The sequence below is a fragment of the Carassius auratus genome, unplaced genomic scaffold (genome assembly GCF_003368295.1).
Source record: "Carassius auratus strain Wakin unplaced genomic scaffold, ASM336829v1 scaf_tig00018464, whole genome shotgun sequence".
In the NCBI taxonomy this organism is placed as follows: domain Eukaryota; kingdom Metazoa; phylum Chordata; class Actinopteri; order Cypriniformes; family Cyprinidae; genus Carassius; species Carassius auratus.
Genome location: NW_020524892.1, coordinates 50,097 through 71,058, shown reverse-complemented (window position 1 = coordinate 71,058; position 20,962 = coordinate 50,097). Strand labels below are relative to the sequence as shown.

Sequence of the window (20,962 nt, the reverse complement as noted above, 5' to 3'; positions counted from 1 at the left end):
TCCCTTTCATTAGCTATCGCTAAAGGAAAATAACGAGGAGAATGAAAACCTGCAGTAAAATGGTAAAAGTGTTTGCAGTACAAACCAGTGTGTTCTCAATTAAGATAACAGATTAAAATAATATTATAGGACACATCAATTGTCAATATCAAGCAGCAAAACAAACTGTTTTGTACATCTAAAAATAGCCGGACGCAAATGAGACCAGAAGCTAAATCCATAGATTTCATTTACAAATGTCAGCGCCCATTTTTACGTCAGGAAAAAGGTAGATATTTATTGAAAATATTTACATTTATTCTATATATAAATATATTTATTATATAAACATGACATATACAATTGTGTTTGTATTTACATGTACATAATAAATATACACACTACACACATTATGTGAACAAAAACTTTTATTTTGGATGTGATTAATCGCGAATAATCGTTTGACAGCACTAGTTATTGTTTTTGTTGTTGTTGTTGTTGTTATTATCATTTCCTTTTCTCTGGCCTAGAGAAGATTTAGCTACACTACCTAACAAAAGTTAGGAGTTGATTTATTATTATCTTTTTTTTTTTTTTTTTTTTTAAAGAAGTTTCTTATGCCCACTATTTGCATTTATATGAGAAAGACAGTAATGACAGTATTTTTAAATTTTTAAAAATATTACATTTATTACACGGCTATTATCCTTCAGAAATCATTCAAATATTAATTTCAAATATTTTTAAATATGTTATATGTTTAGCCTCTGAAACATAAAAGGAAAGGAACAAGGTTAGCCAAATTATGTCCCCATGTTTATTTTGTTTGGTTTCATCTAAAATTGCATTTCCCTGAACAATTTAAACTGCTCTCCAATTGGCTTTCAGGGAGTGTGCTTTTGATATAGTGTAGTGTGGACCGACTTCTAGAGAACCTTATTTCAGTCACAGAATTGCAGTTGCATTACATATGGTTCATGATGTTGCCATGACAACCCGTCTCCTTTTGTTAAACATATATTTCCTACCTCAACTCATTTCCTTCCAAACAGTCTATAATAATCTATATATATATATATATATATATATATATATATATATATATATATATATATATATATATATATATATATATATATATATATATATATAAAGATTTTCCACCCTAGCTTCCCAGCGTATGATTTTCAGACTGTTTTGAATGTCAGGATTATTTTTAATATTCCCAGGGCATTCTCACAGAAAAGCGTTTTCTATATTTATATATTTTCACACTTTTACAGTATATGTTTTTTCAATATTAAGTAGCACACTGCTAGCAACAACACTGATAGATGGGACACGAGCTGACAAGATCTGCAGACGTTACAGCATGTTTTCTATTTTTATTGCATGGCCTCTATGTTAAAGCAGGCATGAGTTACCAAATACCAGCCTTTTGACCAAATCCGATGATAATAAAGGTTGCTTAAGAATTTAACTAATAATAGTCAAATTAATTTTTGAAAGGAATGGTTCACCCCAAAATTACAATTGACTGAAAATGTCCCCTCAGGACATCCAAGATGAGTTCTGAACAAATTACACCACTTGCTCCTCAATTGCTCTGCAGTGAATGGGTGCCATCAGAATTAGTTCAAATCCAGCTGATAAAGCATCAAAATAAATCACAAGTACAGAAGATGCTGCGTGTTTGTAAGAAACAAATCCATTTTAAAGCTATTTTGACTTCAAACTGTTGATTTCTCTATGCATAGCAGTGCTTCCTCTGGAGAAAATGTTGTGAGAAACAAATCCATCTTATGCAAAAATGAGTTTGAACACTATTGTGTGGCTGCAGTATGTGAGAACGACCAGTCTGTAATGGTTTCACTTGCATTTAAAGGGACAACCTCAGAAAACGTGCGTTTTGGCTCATACCCTAAAAGTGGCTATTTTAACAAGCTGTAAAAAAAAAATCATCATTGTGGTATTTTGAGGTAAAACTTTGCATACACACTCTGGCTTATTTACAGGCTTATTTTACATCTTGTAAAAAGGGCGTAATAGGTCACCTTTAAACCATTGTATCCGTCCAAAATATAGTCCATAAATCCATAATTCTTCTTCCAGTGAAAAGTCTATCATCTGTTGTGCTCTCATCTCAAAATCCACCGACATATTTGTTTTAGAACTGTTTTAGCTTGTTAACGGTGTAATAATTGTGCATATTTCTCTCATGATTCAGCTGAGATTACTTTTTTTTTTTTTTAACAGAATAAAACCATATTGGCGATTAAACACCTTAATGATGGATTCGTTTCTCATAAACACACTTCACAAGATGTTAATCGATGTACTAAAGTCATGTGGATTACTTGTATATTATTGTGGTGTTTTTATCAGCTGTTTGGACTCTCGATCTGTCGGTACCCATTTCGCATTGACTTTAACTACAGTTTTAATGCAGAATTAATAAATCTCTACTATTGTTAGCTTTGCCTGTTCCCTTCATCCTCTAGTCTGTAGAGGGAGCTGCAAAGACTTTCATTTCTTAAGCCGTTCAGAACTTTTCAAGGGTACGCTGCCGTCAGGATGAGTTATAGCTCAGAGAAAGCGCAAACTCTCTCTCTTTCTCTCCCACTAATGGAGGAGCAAAGGAGAACAGCACAGGGCCATGACTAACTGGATACAGCAGACACTGTTAACTGGAGGTCAGGAGGCTTTACTCTCACTGTCCACTTAAAAAATGACTCCTGTCACACTACACTCAAACACACCAATCAACATCCATCTGCTTTTGAGTGAGTGTTGCGCATCATTTGCGGACATTGCTGATTGAACCTAGATGAAACTCTCATGGCAACTTTTGAGTTTACAGACCCACCTTATTATATTGTTTTCAGCAATACATAAGTTTTGTCTTCTATGAACTTTAATAGTATTCTAGACAAGTATCAGTGGTGGACAGTAACGGAGTAGCTTTACTTCGTTACTGTACTTAAGTACATTTTTCAAGTATCTGTACTTTACTGAAGTAGTTTTATTTTGAGTAACTTTTACTTTTACTTCACTACATTCCAAAGCATAAGATCGTACTTTTAACTTCACTACATTTCATAAAACATATCGTTACTCCCTATAATATATCACGTGCTCCGACACGCAGAAGCGGTGTCTGATTCATCATGAACGAACTGAGTCTTTTCAAAATAAACCTTTAAATCGGATCGCGAATCGGACCAAACGATTCGTTTACGAATTAGAATGATCCGATTGCAGCTGTTCTGGAGTCGACCACTCACTGATTCAAATGAACCGTTTAGTGCGAGTCTACAGAAGTAAGAACAGTGAGATATTGTGAGCGCGTGCGTCCGATGTTGCTAAAAGTAAGTTATTAATGTCGGAATTTAGGATTAATTATTGTAACTGAAAATCATATTTTTTATTATTTATTTTATATTTTTTATTTTGATAATTTAGAATTATTACTGAAATACAACCTTTTTTTGTTTCAAACAGTTCATTGAACAATAATAAATGAAGTACCTGAAGCTGACAATGAAGTAAATGTATAATAATTAGCAAAGATGGTTCATTTAGCGCTGTAAACGCGCGTGTGAGGGGCGGAGACGCGCTGCGGAGCGTCGAGGACCAAACACAGCAGAGCGGTAGGAAACTTCACTCCTCTCTCTTTTAATATAGCGATTTATTTTTAGATACGTGATCTGAGTCTTTCATAGAGTTGTAGAGTTAGAGTTATTAGAGAAATAGAATTATTTTTTACATTCTTTGGTCGAAGTTTTCACATCGGCAATTCGGAGCCTGTTCGCGACTCTGTTGATTCAGATCGGGACTTCGGAGCCTGTTCGCGACTCGGTTGATTCAGATCGGGACTTCGGAGCCTGTTCGCGACTCGGTTGATTCAGATCGGGACTTCACAGCCTGTTCGCGACTCGGTTGATTCAGATCGGGACTTCTGGACTTCGGAGCATTTTCGCGACTCGGTTGATTCAGATCGGGACTTCGGAGCATGTTCGCGACTCGGTTGATTCAGATCGGCACTTCGGAGCATGTTCGCGACTCGGTTGATACCGATCGGCACTTCGGAGCCTGTTCGCGACTCGGGTGATTCAGATCGGCACTTCGGAGCATGTTCGCGACTCGATTGATACCGATCGGCACTTCGGAGCATGTTCGCGACTCCGTTGATTCAGATCGGCACTTCGGAGCATGTTCGCGACTCGGTTGATTTAAGATTGGGACTTCGGAGCATGTTCGCGACTCGGTTGATTTAAGATTGGGACTTCGGAGCATGTTCGCGACTCGGTTGATTTAAGATTGGGACTTCGGAGCATGTTCGCGACTCGGTTGATTCAGATCGGCACTTCGGAGCCTGTTGGCGACTCGGTTGATTCAGATTGGGACTTCGGAGCATGTTTGATATTTTTTTTTTTTAATTCAGATCTCGAAGCAGGAAGTGTTTGTCAAACAGTTAATTGGTGATAAATGAATATTTGAATTTGAGGCTTTTTTTTTTAGACGAGTAACGTTAGACAGACATGAATGTTTATTCAGAACGGTACTGAAAATAAGTAAATATTGTAGCTGATGCTAAATGTCTAGCAGGCTTTCTGGTGCTAACTTGAGGTAATTTTTAATGTCCAAATATTTTTATTCAACCACATATAGATAGATAGATAGATAGATAGATATATAGATATAGAGATATACAGATATAGATATAGATATATAGATATAGATATAGATATATATAGATATAGATATATATAGATATATAGATATAGATATAGATATATATAGATATATAGATATAGATATAGATAGATTACATCTGGGGAGAAAAGAAAGGATGTGATGTTCAGAACATGGTAACTACAGTAATTATCAAAGAGGGGAAGAGATGCACCCCGTTTGGCCAGGGGTGTTTTTACACCGCAGACAAGGTTTGAGAAGGAAAAAAATCATTAAGAAAATATAATTATATTTTCCTTAAGATGTTCTTCCTAACTTCAGGCCTTATTATCTTGTCATGTATAACTGTGGTGTTCTGTAAAACCACAAACTTTAAAATACTTTTTTCTTACGGGTGAAGATCAGATTATCATCTGTGTTTTCTCTCAGGTACATCACAGTGTAAGCTTCACAGTGAACATTACTCTCATAAGCGTAGTCCATATCAACAACAAAAATATATCTTGACTCCATATAGTGGTTATTTTGGAAAAAAATCCCAGGTATTTTGAGCAGTAGGATTAAAAAAAAGTGCTAATATAAAATTAAATTAGCCTATATAAAATTGCAAACATCTATCTTTCAGTACTTTTTTACTTAAGTACATACAAAATTGATTACTTTTGTACTTTCACTTGAGTAAAATTGAAAAAGGAGTACTTTTACTTTTACTGGAGTAATATTTTATTATTCGTATCTGTACTTTTACTCAAGTACTTGATTTGTGTACTTCGTCCACCACTGACAAGTATACACAATATTTCAGCACCATTTAAGTTACCCGCCCATATTATAACTAATTTATTAGTTTTTCCTATTGTTAAGATTCTATTGGTCATGATTTAAATTGTCATCTGGCACTAATTTAAAGGGGGCCATATGATGCGATTTCAATTTCTCCAAACTTGTGAACTGCAGTGTACTTCTTTTTAAATTATGTTATAAACCACAACAAATCCATCTTATGCAATAACTACCCATCATTTTTGAGGGGCTCAGGGTCTGACAATTCTCATGGTATGTGCTGCGTGTGATTTACCTGTAGCAGTGCAGCAATGCCGGGTTAGGCCTCTTCATTTGGAGATAGCAGGCAACTATTCTGGACTCAACAAAGCTGACAACTTTACAAACGTCTTCATAATCAGCGTTAAACGGTTTCTCAAACACAGCACCTTTGGAACATAGCTGAGAGAGAGAAGAGGTGGGAGAAATCCAAGGTAGCTTGCATTAACTGAGATACTGAAAAATGTTGACCAAAATAATCCTGCTTATAACCTAGTTGATCAATTGTCAAATAAAATGTGATTGGTGTTTTCTTAAATGAATGAAAACGGAAATAAATGAAAATGTTTCCACAAACTCATGACGTCACTGTCATATTATAATAATTAGCTTGATGCATTTCTATGACCCAAGCTGAGTAATGCAATAAAAAAAGCATAACAATATGAAGAATTTCACCTTGAGCACTGAATGTTTTTGAATGTACTGTCAGCTCCGCTATGAACATACCACTTCATTAAAAGGAAAATGTTCTCTTCACTTTACAATGTGTACAAACACTCTCTTGATGACCTTTTTCTCAAATGACCTCATATATTGTATGACATTATTATTTATGACATTTAAAGAGTTTAAATTATATTCTTTTATAAGAATATATATTATAATCTTTTTTTTATATTCTTTTATTATTATTTCCATTGGCTTAGTGTTGGGCATTTGAACAAGCCTCAAACATTAAAAATGTAATATGAAACGAATGCATAAATCACTTCATTTGCTCTATGAATGATACCTAAGATCATGGGGTTTGTTAAAATGTTTTAAGTTTTGTAAAAGTGTTACAAGTAATGTTTTACTTTTTTTAAGCAATCTTATTTCTTCTACTGGATGGGCTCTTTTTTTTTTTTTTTTTTTTTTTTCAACCACTCTGAAGATCCAAACAGCTCCGATAGCAACTGCATATAAAATGACTTCGAACACCTTAAGATCCCCATAAGAGTGCATGTGCACGCACATTTTAAAAACAATCTAGTGCATAAGTGTATTAAATGCACAGATAAAGGTCTGTAGGAAGGGCAGCCTGTGGTATAATTTGAATATTGAGTACCTCTAGTGCAGCAGTGAAACGGCTGGCTGCAGTGGCATATTTCTTCTGTTGGTAGTACGAGTTGGCGTCCTGTAAAGCTACATCGAGCCATTTGTCAATTTGAGGCAGAAAGCTGAGATTAGGTCCACTCGGAGGCCCTCCTATTTCAGCCGCTTGACACATTAATTGTGTGGCGGTGGAGGCCAGGGACTTGTGGGTAATGTCCTGTTCGTCACCGAACACTAACTTTGTCTCAGCCTCCATCAGGTCTCTTAGAGAAATGCGAGGGGGCGAAGAAAGGGGGCTTCGTTCATTATTTGCTCCTGCACAGTCGTCCAGCGATCCATCTTTTCTTCGAGTGTCATTCTTCTTGCTCCTCTTTGGGGCACTGCTGCCTGTCTTTTTCCTTTTTCTGTTGTTTTGTCCCTTTTCCTCCGGCTGATTTCTCTGGACTGTTGGATGCTCTGTGTATTTGGGGAAAACCATCTGCTCTGGTCCATGGAGTTCCAGGCTTCTATTCGAGTCTGCAATGTTTCTGAAAGGCATTTTAAAATTAAAAGCATAGTTCATCCAAGATGTTTTAACAATTTTTTTTTTTTTATTTTTTTTTTATTTTTTTATAATAATCCATTAAAAAGAGTCTATAATCCATACCAATGCTTCCTCCAATAAAAAAAAAGTCCATCCATGTTGTCTCTTGTATTAAAATCTACCCACATGTTGGTTGTGGTGAGCTATTTTGGACTGTTTGCACTTGTAAATGGTGCTCGACCTGAGCATATTTCTCTCCTGATTCAGATGAGATTACCTTTTCACTGAAGAAAACAATATTATGGGTGGAGGACTCATATTTTAGCTGGAAACAATGGTTTGAAAAAAGAAAAAAAAAATCTTGTTGGATTTCTTACAAACATGCAGTTTATTGTTTCAAACTGGACTGGATTATTGTCCAGTGTGGATTGTGACGTTTTTGATAGCTGTTTGAACTCTCATTTTGATGGCAGCCATTCACTGCAGATGATCCATTGGTGAGATGTAATACTAAAGTTCAAATGCTCAGATTAAGAAAAAAACGACATCTCTGATAGTATGAGGGCGAGTTAGTTTCCATCAAATTTTAATGTCTGGGTGGACTGTTCCTTTAATGCAACACTTTTTAGGGACCATTTGCACAGAACGTTTTTTTTTTTTATTCCATTGCACTGCTCTTCAGTTGTTGTTTTTTTTATTTGAAATGTGTTCGGTGTGTTTCTTCACTGGACTTTCAGAATTGGTAATAATGAACAAGCAATTTACAATCTACCCCACCTGCAGACTATCCCATTCCTATGTGGGTTACTAAACAGCCCAGGAAATAAATGCATTTTACATCCCAATGAAGGCCTGCTCTCCTCTTAAAGACATGTTCTCAATTCTCTAAGCAGGCTGAATCTTTAATACATTCGCTGCTATTATTCTTCAGTAAGAGCGCTGCTGTTAGTGTACTGTTAGAGAAGTCACTTAAATAATGTAGAGGGCCGGGGTGCTGATTCACTGCCGCTCTTGAGATGTGTTTAGGAAAAGGTCACTGTGACGTATACACCTGTTGGCAATGGGCCGAGCTCCTGCTTTAAGAGTAGACTGCAAATTCTGCCATCTTTATGTGTGTGTGTGTTACTACCTTGGTGGGTGAAAGAGTGTTTTTGTCCATATAAATGTTTTAAAGCAGGCTGGCTGAGACTACAAGAGTTTTAGGCCAATTTATCCCTGAAAAAAATAAAATCTTATGTAGGACCTTGGTCGTTTACAATGTTCAACCCCAGATTATCTGATAATGTAAGGCATTTTCAGATCTAATCTTAAATACTTCCAGTGTGCTCACAGACACACCTGATAATATCAAATCTAATATAATGGTTAATGGACAATGCGCCTTGGTTTCATTTAAATGTAGAAAAGTGAAGCCAAAATGTCCCATGTATGGTCTCTGTAATCATCTGGAACCAAAGCTTGCGCAGTTCTCATTAGCTGGAGTCACGATATCGTGATAAGTTTGCAAACTCACGATCATGACACCAAACCCCATTTTTAAAGCATGAAATAACTAACTAAAACAAGCTTTTTAGAAAAACATACACTTGAACACATCAAAAGTGTTAAGAACTACCTTAAAAGATGGAAACAAATGTTTTTATTTATTTATTTTACGTTTGGGTTACGTCCCATTTGTTTACATGGAAAGGGCAGGGTTTATACTGCAGCCAGCCAATAAATGATGATCTAAATGTTTTGGCTTCACTTTTCAGGATGTGTGGGCCACACTTGGTACGGACAAAGAAAAAAGCTGAGCAGATATCACCTCAGTTTTGAACTCACTAGGTGAGCGTAAAAAGCAGCCAGAGCCTAGCGCTGATGGTGTTGCTAAGCAATGGTAAACAGTTTTTACTGTTAGCTAGCATACTACTATTAACAGATATTAAAATTGGCCATTCAGTCTCACCTTTGCTGAAGAACAGACTATATGCATTTCATTATCCATCATGCCAGAGGAAGCCCCTCATGTGACATAATCATCTTAATATGTTGTACTGTGTCATGCTCCATGATTTTCAAATCATGTATGAGATTTGAAAGAAGACAATCTTTGCGTGATGCAAAACCAGATTTCATAGGATTTAAAAACGCCTGTAGTCTGAGCCGTAGGTCAGAAGAATACTTGTTATAGTGCAGATGTGGGCACTAGATATGGATTTAGGATTGTAGAGCCCACTAGGTGGCAATAAATAAATATTAAGCCAAATGTGTGTATATATGAAATCATTTTTAAACAGTAACTACTGTATTGCTGTATACTGAATGATGCCTCAACTGGGGGAAATAATGTTGACTGCTCCCTAATATAAAAATATTTCTGTTGAAAAAAGCGGTGTCAAGCTGCACTCACCTCTGAATTTTCATTGTGCAATGTGTCTTTTTGAATGCTTAAAGAATAACATTGTATCACTGACATCACCATACAACTTGTGGAATTGTGTTGTCCAATCAGATTAGAGCACCAGGACTGACTGTTATAGAGTGCTACAGTGCCCGCCTACTTTTTAGTGCTGGTATTTGTTTTTTTTAAAAAATCCACCTTATTTTTCGACGCAGAAGTAAGCTGTGTTTTTTTTTTTTTTTTTTTTTTTTTATGTGCGAGACTTCTGGATCATTAGCCACTGTAGGGAAATAACATGAAGAATAACAGTGCAGTATGTGTTCATAATTAAGATAATACATTAAAATAATATGGTAAGAAACACCTTTTTGCTATATCAAGCAGCAAAACAAGCTGTACAGCTAAAAATAGCTGGTAGTCAGACGCATGAAATTTTACAAATGGCTGTGCCCGCTCTCAAGGAAAAAATGAGCAATGGAATAAGTCTTTAAGAGTTCTAAGCCCTGAACCAAACCATCACAAACTTTGAAGCCTTATGTGGGAAATTACTATCCCAAGAAGCTTTTTATTTTTTTTATTTATTTTTTTGTAGTTTGAGAACATATATTGATTTGATTACATTGTTCACTGTGCTTAATTGTTTGTGCTATGGAGTTATTTTGGCTCAATTTGTGTCTTTCTGATTGGAGAAACATGGGTAATGTAGTTTTTCACCAGGGATTTTGCTGCTAAACATGCTTATGTGGTCTGATGGCTTAAAACAAAGCATATACCATCAACAACCTTGTTTCTCACAGTAGGTGTGCTTTTAAAAGGTTTAAATGTTATCATTTAAAATCCAGTGCCCCTGTGGAGAAAATGAATGGGATTTTTTTTTTTTTTTTTTTTACTTTCATAACCCAACTGTTGCAGTACTCATAATAAACTCAGTGCTTTGATTGGTTGACATAATTAGCCATAGTGACAGTCAGATATATGACTAGTGTCAACATTTAAACCGGTTCTTACCCAACTACTGATAGCAGCAATGTTTAAAATGAAGCTAGTTATTATGATGTGTGTAGATAGCACTCAGCTTCATGCATTTCTCCATACAGTAAACACAGCTCTATCTACCATCACTGACAGCTTGCTGACAGATGCATAGTGTTGTCTCAAAGAATAGTCTGTCAGTCGCACAAAACACTGCATAATAAATTAATTTATTGTACTCTAATATATACATTAGATATACAGTATGCACAGTAATATATTGTCATATTTTGGGAATAATAGATAACCAGCTAACCACTTTTGTCTTTTCAGTTAATTTCTCTCTAAGAAATATGTCTCTGTTTTTAGTTTGGAGAGAAAATTACTCAAAGGCGACATGGCTTGTAGACTACATGCATAGTTTAAATTTATTAATTATTACTTTATTACCTTTACATTTAATAGTTAACACTGGAAACAAACAAATTTGTATGAAGAATCAGTAATTATCTTTTTCGATTGTACTAGTGTCATGAGTCTATCTGACAATATGCATAAATGGGCTAAATTACAGATGTGTTGCGAAGGGAATTGCAATTTTCCATTCTTAGGCTGTTGTAACCCCTAGTCTGTCAGACCTAGTTAATTTAGAAAAATGTGTCAGTGTCATAAGATTGCCTGAAGTTGTTTGATATTCATTTCTTTCTCTTAAGAGCTAGACAATGTACCATTGGAGTAAAAATTAAATAGTGATCTATTTTGCAGTAATTGCTCACTGAGTCTCTCTACAGCTGTTCATCGATGGGTATGAACCATCAATAATCATTTCTATTCTCCCTCGGCAGCCAGATGAACAGCTATGCTTTTGTTTTGTTGCTTTAAATCTTCATAAGACTGTCCGTTTTGATTAACCTTGACAATGAGCATCACTCCAACAACATGTCAATTGTTGGTAAGGTGACGATGAGGTAATGGTTTCTTCTGACCATAAAATACTTGTCTCTCATACTCTGTGAGGAGGACAGCAGTCCCTATTGGAATGTCAGCTTTTGTGTGTGTGTTTTTTACAGCCTGGGGGGAAATAAACTGTCTGCGGATGCGCCAGAAATGATAAACCTAGAAGGGACTTCATATGTGAAAAAAAAAACAAAAAAACAATATGAGTGGAAGTGCTAAAAGAAATCTCAAATATCCCATAAAGTTTTTCAACTGAACAGGGCCGAGTGCTCATAGGATTAAAACGGTTTTCATACAATGACAAAGACAAGAGAGTCAATGGCTAAAGAAGAGGGAAAATCTTAAAAATGCTCAATATTTTTCTATATGATTTTCTATGTGACAATTTCATTTAATCGAATGATTCTTAAAAACATTTTTTATTGATAATTCTTTATTTTAATTACATACTGTGTGTATACATTTTAATATTTCTTCAAATCATCCCTAAATATAAATTTAAATCAAATGATTTTATTTACCTATTCTTTGAATGTGTCATTCTAATAAGGCTTTTTTATTAAAATTAATTGCCTTGTTTGTCTATTTACATCTACTAACAATAAGGGGGAGGGGCGCGTTGTGTGATGACGAATTACCCTACAACACATTCATTATTGAACTGATTGGCTTTTACCTATGTCAACAATATATCTTTTTTTTTTTTTAATGGACCATAAATGTAAAGAAACAAAGGTTTTCCTAACAAGCAAACATATTTTTTTAAATACTGTAAGCCTAAACCGCAACTCTGGAATTTTTTTTAACACGACTTCACAAAAAAAGAAGCCCAAAGTCACATAAAATATGCAGACTTGGCAACTGTGCACGTGACGTAGAAAGAGGATCTTATTTTAATATTACCACGCCTTGCTTTGAATATGTGCGCTTAGAAAACCATATATAAAAAGTTTAGCCTAACATGGTTTAAATCGCAATATTTCAGCAAAATAGACATAATCAAAACCAAACAGATGTTTTTTTAGCAGAGTATCTGCGGTATGAGCTGTAGAGTCACAGCCCTATGCTGGAAAGGGGGGCGGGGGGCAGCAGCTCATTTGCATTTAAAGTGCATGTTTCTGCTTCCACTCAAAATAGACATTTACAACAAAAATATAATAAATGATCTGTTGGGTATTTTGAGCTGAAACTTCACACACACGTTCTGGGAATACCTGAGATATTGTTTAAAAAAAAAAAAAAAAAAAAAAAGGTAAATACTTGACACTTTTCTGTATTTGGTTAGCCTGGAGACTGTACAGTTAAGATCTGCTTCACTGTTGCAATACAGATAAATGTAGGCTGTAAGTTGTCTGTCGCTGTATAAATTGAGTTAAGTTTATATCTTGGATGTCCAGCATTGATTTTCCAACATGTCTGAGTTGCTGCAATTGTGTACATTATCCATCATACACACACATAGACTAAGACGAAGCCAGCGCTTTTCGATTTATTGTGTTCTCCTGCAATAAACACTACAGACATCGGTGCACGTTGTCTCAGCGTCTGGCCTGGACAATCAGCACTGGGTGACAAACTGTTCACCCCTGATGCATATAAATAGCTGCTTATTCATTTATCCCTCATGTACCACTCGTGCTTTTCACGGCAGACTGCGTTTCCACTTGGTGTTGTCAACAATTTACGAAGACCACAGACCTGAGTTATTAGTCTGCCACTAAAGGACGTCTTGAATAGCTTCAATGTGACCACACTGAAGTGGAACATTTGTGAGAAATTGGGCAGCCCTCTCTCTCTTCTGCATTTTTTTTTTTCTTTGTGTTTTTAAGAACGTTCAGGGTTTCTCAGAGAGGCTTCAATTACAAAGCGGTCATGCTGTCATATACCGCACTTTAAGGAAGAGATATTGCACCACTGTTTTTACAGACCGCTTTAATGTCCCCCCCCCATCTTTTGCTGTTAATGAGATGTCTCATCCATATTAATCCAGATTATTTCCGGAACCTTGAGAGCCTGTTTACTCGCTGCTGGTTCAAAGTGAAAATGCAATAGGAAGCAAAGAAAAAAACATGAATAAATAGATTGTTTTGTGACTGAAGTAAGGCTCGGTTTGAAACGCTTCTTACTAAGAAACGCTCTGATTAAGTGGGAAGTCTTGACTCTGTCACCACTGTGTCCACCAGTGAGTTTGGAAGTATTTGTCTCATTTGGCTTGTGTAATTGGATGATTCGTTTGTTGAATGCACAGGCTGACAGGATTCCGTTACCAGGCTGCGGCCCAGTGATGTGAAGAGCTTTAGAATTTGCATTAGTTAAACAGGCCAACTGTCATAATATATCGTCGGTTCGCAGAGAGAGTTGCTCGATCGCAGTGTTTTCCGTAGTGTCTCTTTTGTTCTTAATTAAAGCATTCTTGCCCCTTTAATACTGTAAAAGAAATAAATGAAAGCAGTGGAGGCAAGAAACAAAAAAGATTTCGTGAGAACTGATGATATAAATTATGTAACTATCTGGAGATCATTACTACAGACGCTGGCCTGGTTTAAAGGTGAACCAACCCTGAGGACATTTTTTTTTTTTTTTTTTTTACTCGAGCACTCAGTTGTGTGTGGATGGAAAATGAAAAATATAATCTATGGAATTAGTTAGTCTTATGTTTAAATAAATTGCACAAGTTCATTCAAACTCTAGCTTTTCTGTATTTATTTCCCTCCCCTCTCATTCAGACCCGAAGGGTAAAATCCACTGGGCTGAGCTTCACATTACACTAGTTGACTCTCATTACGCCACTGGAATCTCATAGGCCTGGCTTAAATCATAAACCTTAACTATAAACCTTACACCATGCCAGTCCTTAATCTCATCCATATGTCAGCTCATTTATAAGCGGATAAATCAGAGCAGGATAAGTATCTGCTCCCCAGATTAATAGACCTTGGTGAGGAATAAAAGTGGATTAGAAAATGTTTTAGGGCCACACTGAGAGACCCACAATCCTCCACTCCATATATTTTCTCTGCAAGGAAAAGCTTGGTTAAAGCTTCAATTTTTAAGGATGGAATGAATAAATACAGTAAATTAATTGAAGAATAAATGGAAACCTGCTCTTTTTTTTACATTTTGTATTTATTTGACCTTTTGTACTAATTCTACTAATTCTTTCATTTACTTCATTATGTCATTCCATTTTTTTTGTTTTTAACTAACATAAGGAGTGAGAAACATTTTTAGGTCACTATTCACCGATAATCATCTCTGTTCAAGGAATAGTTCACCCAAAAAGAAAGTTTCTGAAAATGCACTCACCCTCAGGCCATTCAAAATGTAGACAAGTTTTTTCCTTATCAGAATAGATTTGGAGAAATGTAGCATTACAGCACTTGCTCTCAAATGGATCATCTGCAGTGAATGGGTGCCGTCAGAATGAGAGTCCAAACAGCTGATAAAAAAACATCCCAATGATCCATGCAGCCATTAATAATCCATCAGTTAATGTCCAAAGTGAAAAGCTGTGTGCATATATGAAACAAATTCATTATTAAGATGGTTTTAGCTTTAAACCATTGCTTCAGGTCCTCTATAATTTAGCTTTCTCCATTGAAAAAGTAATTTCTGCTGAATTAGGAGAGGAATATGCACAGATCAAGCACTGTCTTCAAAAAGTAAAGTTTGGATTACTTGTGCATTATTGTGATGTTTTTATCAGCTGTTTGAACTCATTCTGATGGCACCCATTCACCACAGAGGATCCACTGGTCAGCAGTGATTATAATGCTACATTTTTGATAGTGTGTGATAAATTTGCTGCAGAAAACAAGTCATATGACCTACTTTTGTGAAAGCTTCAGTTTCATTTCAGTGTAACTGTACGGAAAAAAGTGACTGGTAACATTTTTGTAAAATGTATTTTTTTGTAAAAGTTTATTTTTGAGTGATTGAAATCATACATTAATAGTATTTACAGAATTTTAAAAATGAATATTATTGTCACACATGGCACATCATTAGAGATCAGCTCTATAGGGAATGTTTTAAAGGTTTTATACCCTTTGTTTTCTACCCTTTTGTTTGCATTTTTGCGGCTAAGAACACTCCTGCAGTGCCTCTGGTGGGTCTGGGTGACTACAAACTAAATTTTCTAAGAGACTGATTTGGCATTACAAACCTCTTAATGTGCAAATGTGCATGAAAAAACCTTCAGTGCAACCTCAGAGGACTAGAATAAACAGACACTGAGAGACAGATGGACATTAAAGAATGACACTGTCTCTGACAGATGGAGGTAGAGAGTGCAGTCACAATCACTTCCATAAGGTGGATGAGTTTTGAGTTGAGTTTTTTTTTTTCAGAATAAACATGAGAAAAATGCATAAAAGGGAGAAAATATGGTGTTTTTTTATATTAAAGGCAGAGTTAAAATTTAAAATTATATTTAATAGTATTAAATGTCATGTTTGTTAATTTTACTCTGACTAAAATGGCATCTTATGTTAGTCAACAAAATCACATTTAAGCTGCTGAGACAGCAGAAGTGGGGCAATCACTGGCATTAACTATGATTGGATTACATAAAAAAAAAATATATCCTTCGGTACACATTGTTAGTGCATTGTCAGTATCTATTTATATATTTTTGTCAATTATTGTTGTGATGCCCTTTTTTTTTTTTTTTTTTGACAAAAGAAAATACCAGCATGGTGTATAACATATATATATATATATCCCAAACTTCATTAAATACAAGTTGTTGGGTCACTACTGTACTACTTATGTCCTGAAGCAAAATAATTTACCAAGTTTGTGTGTGTGGAATTATTTAGTGCAATAATGCACCATAAAAGCCAGAACATGGCCTTGGGATTTGGCTGAGGTTCTGGTGTGGGCAGGGTCGGAGCGGTGCAGACATTTCTCAACTTTTGGCCCTGACTTTCTAGACGGCCAGCGCATACATATTCTAAAGGTCTTGATGAGATCGAATCGATTTCTGTGGATTATAGGGGAGCTTGGCAGCGGAGTTTTTGAATTCCAAATTGTGCTCTTATGCATTAGGTGGAATTTGATAGCTGATAATTCAGTGTCTGCGCTTTATCAATATTGAACCAATGCAGATGAAATTATAGAAAGTGACATTTTTGAAAACTAAAGGATGCTGGGTGGATTACTTACAAATTGTATACTGTTGTGACCGTTACTGATTACAGATTACAAACTAGTTTTAAGATTTCCAATAAACTTGCAATGTTAAAAGTTGATGAAAAAGTTAATAATTAAATCATAATATACAGTGTGTGTGTGTGTGTCAACAGAATCAACAGTAACTGTAAGTCATCAGTGTTCATTACCTTGCATATTTGTTTCATACATGGTCTGTCATGAGCTGCTTTCCCCCCTGAAATTTGGAATCATCATTTGCAAACTTATTCACATTTCTGTATGTAATCAAAGCTAAATGGTGTGACACACGGTAGAAATATTCGAAAGGAAATTTAAAAGAGAGAAAAAGGAATGAGGGAGAATCAGTATATTATGAATATTTTTCTTCCATTGTGTGAAATTTTGAATCCATGAAAAGGATACTGTAATTTGTTCATGAGCATTTTGAAATTGCTTAATGTTTGGAATTGAATTATGTAATCATTCAATCAGTTACTGTTCAGCACTATATTTAGGGCCAGATTTCCTAACAACAGCTTGCACCAGCGAAAACGGTTATGGCGTTAAAATAGTACTGCCGGGATTTACTAAAGATGTGCAGTGAAGAATTAGTGCTGAAAAGGCACAGTTATTTTTGGACCTGACCTTATCGAATATATATTTGTAGGAGTTTCCATTTAAGACGCAAAATTTATGGGAGGAGAGTATTCAAATTAATCACGCAACATGATTTACAAATGTTCTACTATATATAACTATATATAAAAATGTTGGCAGTTTTTGAATTCCAAAATCACTCTTATGCTATAGATGGATACTATACAATTATTAAAACGCATGACTAATACGAATTTCCACAAATTTGCCTTTTTGCGTATTGTTTTCAAAAACGTTGCACTTTGAAACCGGTTTTCCAAAGTTTGAGTTTTCAAGCCTCTAAAACGCCATCTGTTTTAGGTTGAAAATGATGTTCTGTAAACAACCTTCTTTATTTGTGTTTTAAAAGGTTGGAAGCAAGGTTTTTTAATTCCATATTGTGTCATACACCATAGGTGGAATTTGATAGCTGATAATTCAGCGTCTGCTCTTTTGAATGGAATAATCCGGTCTGTGTCTGATCCTGGATTTGTCACCGAATTTGTTTTCCAGCTGAGCAAAATTACGACGATAGTAAACAGAGGAAAGGAAAGTAGGTGGCTCGTGGGCGAAAAAAGGGGACACTTCATAGAGAAAGACAGCGAGCGAGATAAAGGGAAAGAATCATGTTTGAAGTGAGAGACAAAGCAAGAGAATGATAGAGTGAAAGACAAGAGGACAAAGAGAGTTCAAGAGAGAGAAGGACTGCAAGTGTGCTCTGATTGTGATGTCATAGTGGATGGGGCATTCATCATCCTCTCTGTAGATTGGGGAGGGTGCCACAGAGGGACTGACAGTGCTGAGGCTTCTGTCAGAGTTATAGATAGAGCTGTTGGCTGCTGAGCTCCACACTGGAGCGGTGAACAACGCTCTCTCTGGGCCTCCTGAGGAACGCTAATTACTGCCATGTTAAATGACTCTATAGGGCAATTCACCAGTACAGTAATGGATTGGGGTGTTGTGCTCGTGATTTGAGACTCTTCCATCATTACTGAAGATCATGGAGGAAATTGCTTCTTATGGTCTGTGAAACTATAGTGTCATTAAAGGTTACAGGGAATGTTACTATATTTGATGATAAAGCTAAAATGAAATTCGACACATGCTTTCCTCTTGTTAGGTGAGATAACTAGATAAAACTGGAAAGTGGACAGGAAGTGATAAGGAAAACGCTCATTTTCCTGTTGTATCCAGTGTTGGGGTGCATTAAAGTAATATTAAATGGTTGAACTACATTATATAAAGCTATTAACAAAAAATGACAAAAATAATTAAGGGGGCAATGCTTATTTGAGGAATTAATTTAATGAGAACTCTATTTTTCTCGTACAGAAATAATGTTTTGAATGAATGAATGCAATTAGTGACGCCATTAAATCTGAACCAGTACAGATAAAAATGAAAGAAAAAATTAAATCATAGAAAACTAAAAGAAACAACAATTATATAATAATATCTTCAATGGATTGAATCGCACAAAAACACATCACTCCAAAATAATTGTCTTTTTCAGAAAAAAAAAGTCTTCCGACAAGAAATATTTGTAATTTTTGTATCATTAGAATCAAGCACATTTCCCCTAAAGTTTCTCATTACTGCAGTGCGTGTATAGTATAATTCGTTTAGTATATATTTCCCCATTTATTGTCTTAAAGGAATAGTCTATCCAAAAATGTAAATGGAGTGCTGTGGATTATTGTGATGCTTTATCAGCTGTTCCAACATTCTGACGGCACCCATTCACTGCAAAGGATTCATCCATTGATGAGCAAGTGATGTACAGTAATGCTACATTTCTAAAAATCCGAACACACACACACACACTTTTGCATTCTAGAAATGCAGATGTTTGAATAAATAAGAGTATGTATTATAATAATTTTGAATTTGAATAGTCCCTTAAATGATTAAATTATTGTATTGAATTATTATATCCCTTGAATTATGTTTGTCATATTGGGGTGAAATTTGACCTAGACAGATTTCGAATGATTCATTTTGAGTGGTTAATCTGATTATTACAGTATAAATTTGCATTACAGGGTTGATATGAATTGACATTGCTGCCTATACAAATTTGCAACAGGTATTTATCCCATAATGCAGAAATGCCTGCACACTACCCTTCCCCTCCATTAGACCTCCCGCTAATGACGCTTGCTGTTACACCAACAGGATACGGCTGTGGGGTGTTCAGTATTCACTACCACTGGTGTTCTTGAGTGCACTTCAAGGAATGTCTAAGGAAGCTTTAATTGTGGTTCACGCATAAATATATGTGTGTGTGTGTGTGTGTGTGTGTTTTTATATATATATATAATATATTTCCATGTTGGTATTCAGGTCCTTTGAGGCATTAAATCACACTGTCTGTCATTTCTCCCATGCATGGTTTAACAGCCAAAACAGAGTGATGAGCTTCTGATTGGCCCTTATGCCTCGCGTTCATTTTAATGAAACTCGCACCATTGTGCAGCCATGAGCAGTGGAGAGACATATTTCACCCTGACACATAGCACTATGCTCTCACGATTCACTTATTTCTAACTGCTTTACACCAGACAGATGGGTACATAAATTTCCCCATGCAGAAAATATAAATACTAATAAATGCTGTTTTAAAAATGAAGGGCTTCACGAGAACATGCGTGACGTCACGTGGCTGGAGAGTAGAGTACAAGATGTTGCTGTGTGTACATTTCTGACGCTGGTGCACTTTCAGCATGCAATCATGAGCGATGTAAAATAATCAATATGTCAATGATCTGATTCATTCTCGCTCCTGGTAATGTTTGAAAACTTTCTTTTTTTTTTTTGCTTTCCAGAAAGGAAATATAAACTCCAGCAGGATAAAACTGTCAAACAGGCCTTGCCAACTGTATATCCTTAAATAAAACCCATTTGCCAAACAAGGTGGTTTACTGCTCTGTGTGGGTTGTAATCTTGCAGACCAGAAAACATGCCCGCCAAGTTGTTGCCTTTTAATATTTCCAAGTAAAATAAAAAAATATTACAACTCATGTCTTAACCTTGACAAGTAGCTTTAGAGTTTACATAAGCACCGTATTAGAAACCATCTGCCTTTTCCACCCTTTGCAAGATTTTTTTTTTCTACATCACTCACTTTTTTTTTTTTTTTTATCTGTAATGTGGTTTTCTCAGCTGTAAATTATGCAGTGCTTATTTATTTACCTGGAAACTAGTGTAAATGTATAGGTCTAAAAATGATTCAACCATCTTCATTCAGCCTATAAGAGAAAAGAAGAAAAGGGGGATAAGGAACCGTAATGGCAACTGGGTTTAATTATTGAATATGGTTGTGTGTGAAGATCAGCACTTTGGTTGTGTGTGTGAAAGGTCTAGAATGAATGAGGAAGAAGAATAAAGGATATAATACAGATTCCTTGTGAGTAATAAAAATAAACACCATTCAGTGGTTTCTATGGGTATACAGACCATTGAGCGAACGGCTCAGTTCATTGCTCGTTGTTCTTTGTTGATGAACCAAACACTTGTGACCCTTA

At 35.7% G+C, this 20,962-nt stretch overlaps 1 protein-coding gene across 1 annotated transcript in view; it reads right to left on the bottom strand.

Annotated features, from left to right (window-relative positions):
- Positions 1 to 7,351, bottom strand: part of LOC113076055 (spermatogenesis-associated protein 16-like) — a 50,571-nt gene extending 43,220 nt beyond the window's left edge. Inside the window, exons 1-2 of the mRNA XM_026248717.1 lie at positions 6,827 to 7,351; positions 5,753 to 5,898 (exon numbers count right to left, since the gene is read on the bottom strand). Coding sequence (XP_026104502.1) covers positions 5,753 to 5,898; positions 6,827 to 7,351 — 671 coding nt within the window. The remainder of the gene's footprint in view (positions 1 to 5,752; positions 5,899 to 6,826) is intronic.
- Between the last annotated feature and the right edge of the window lie 13,611 nt (positions 7,352 to 20,962).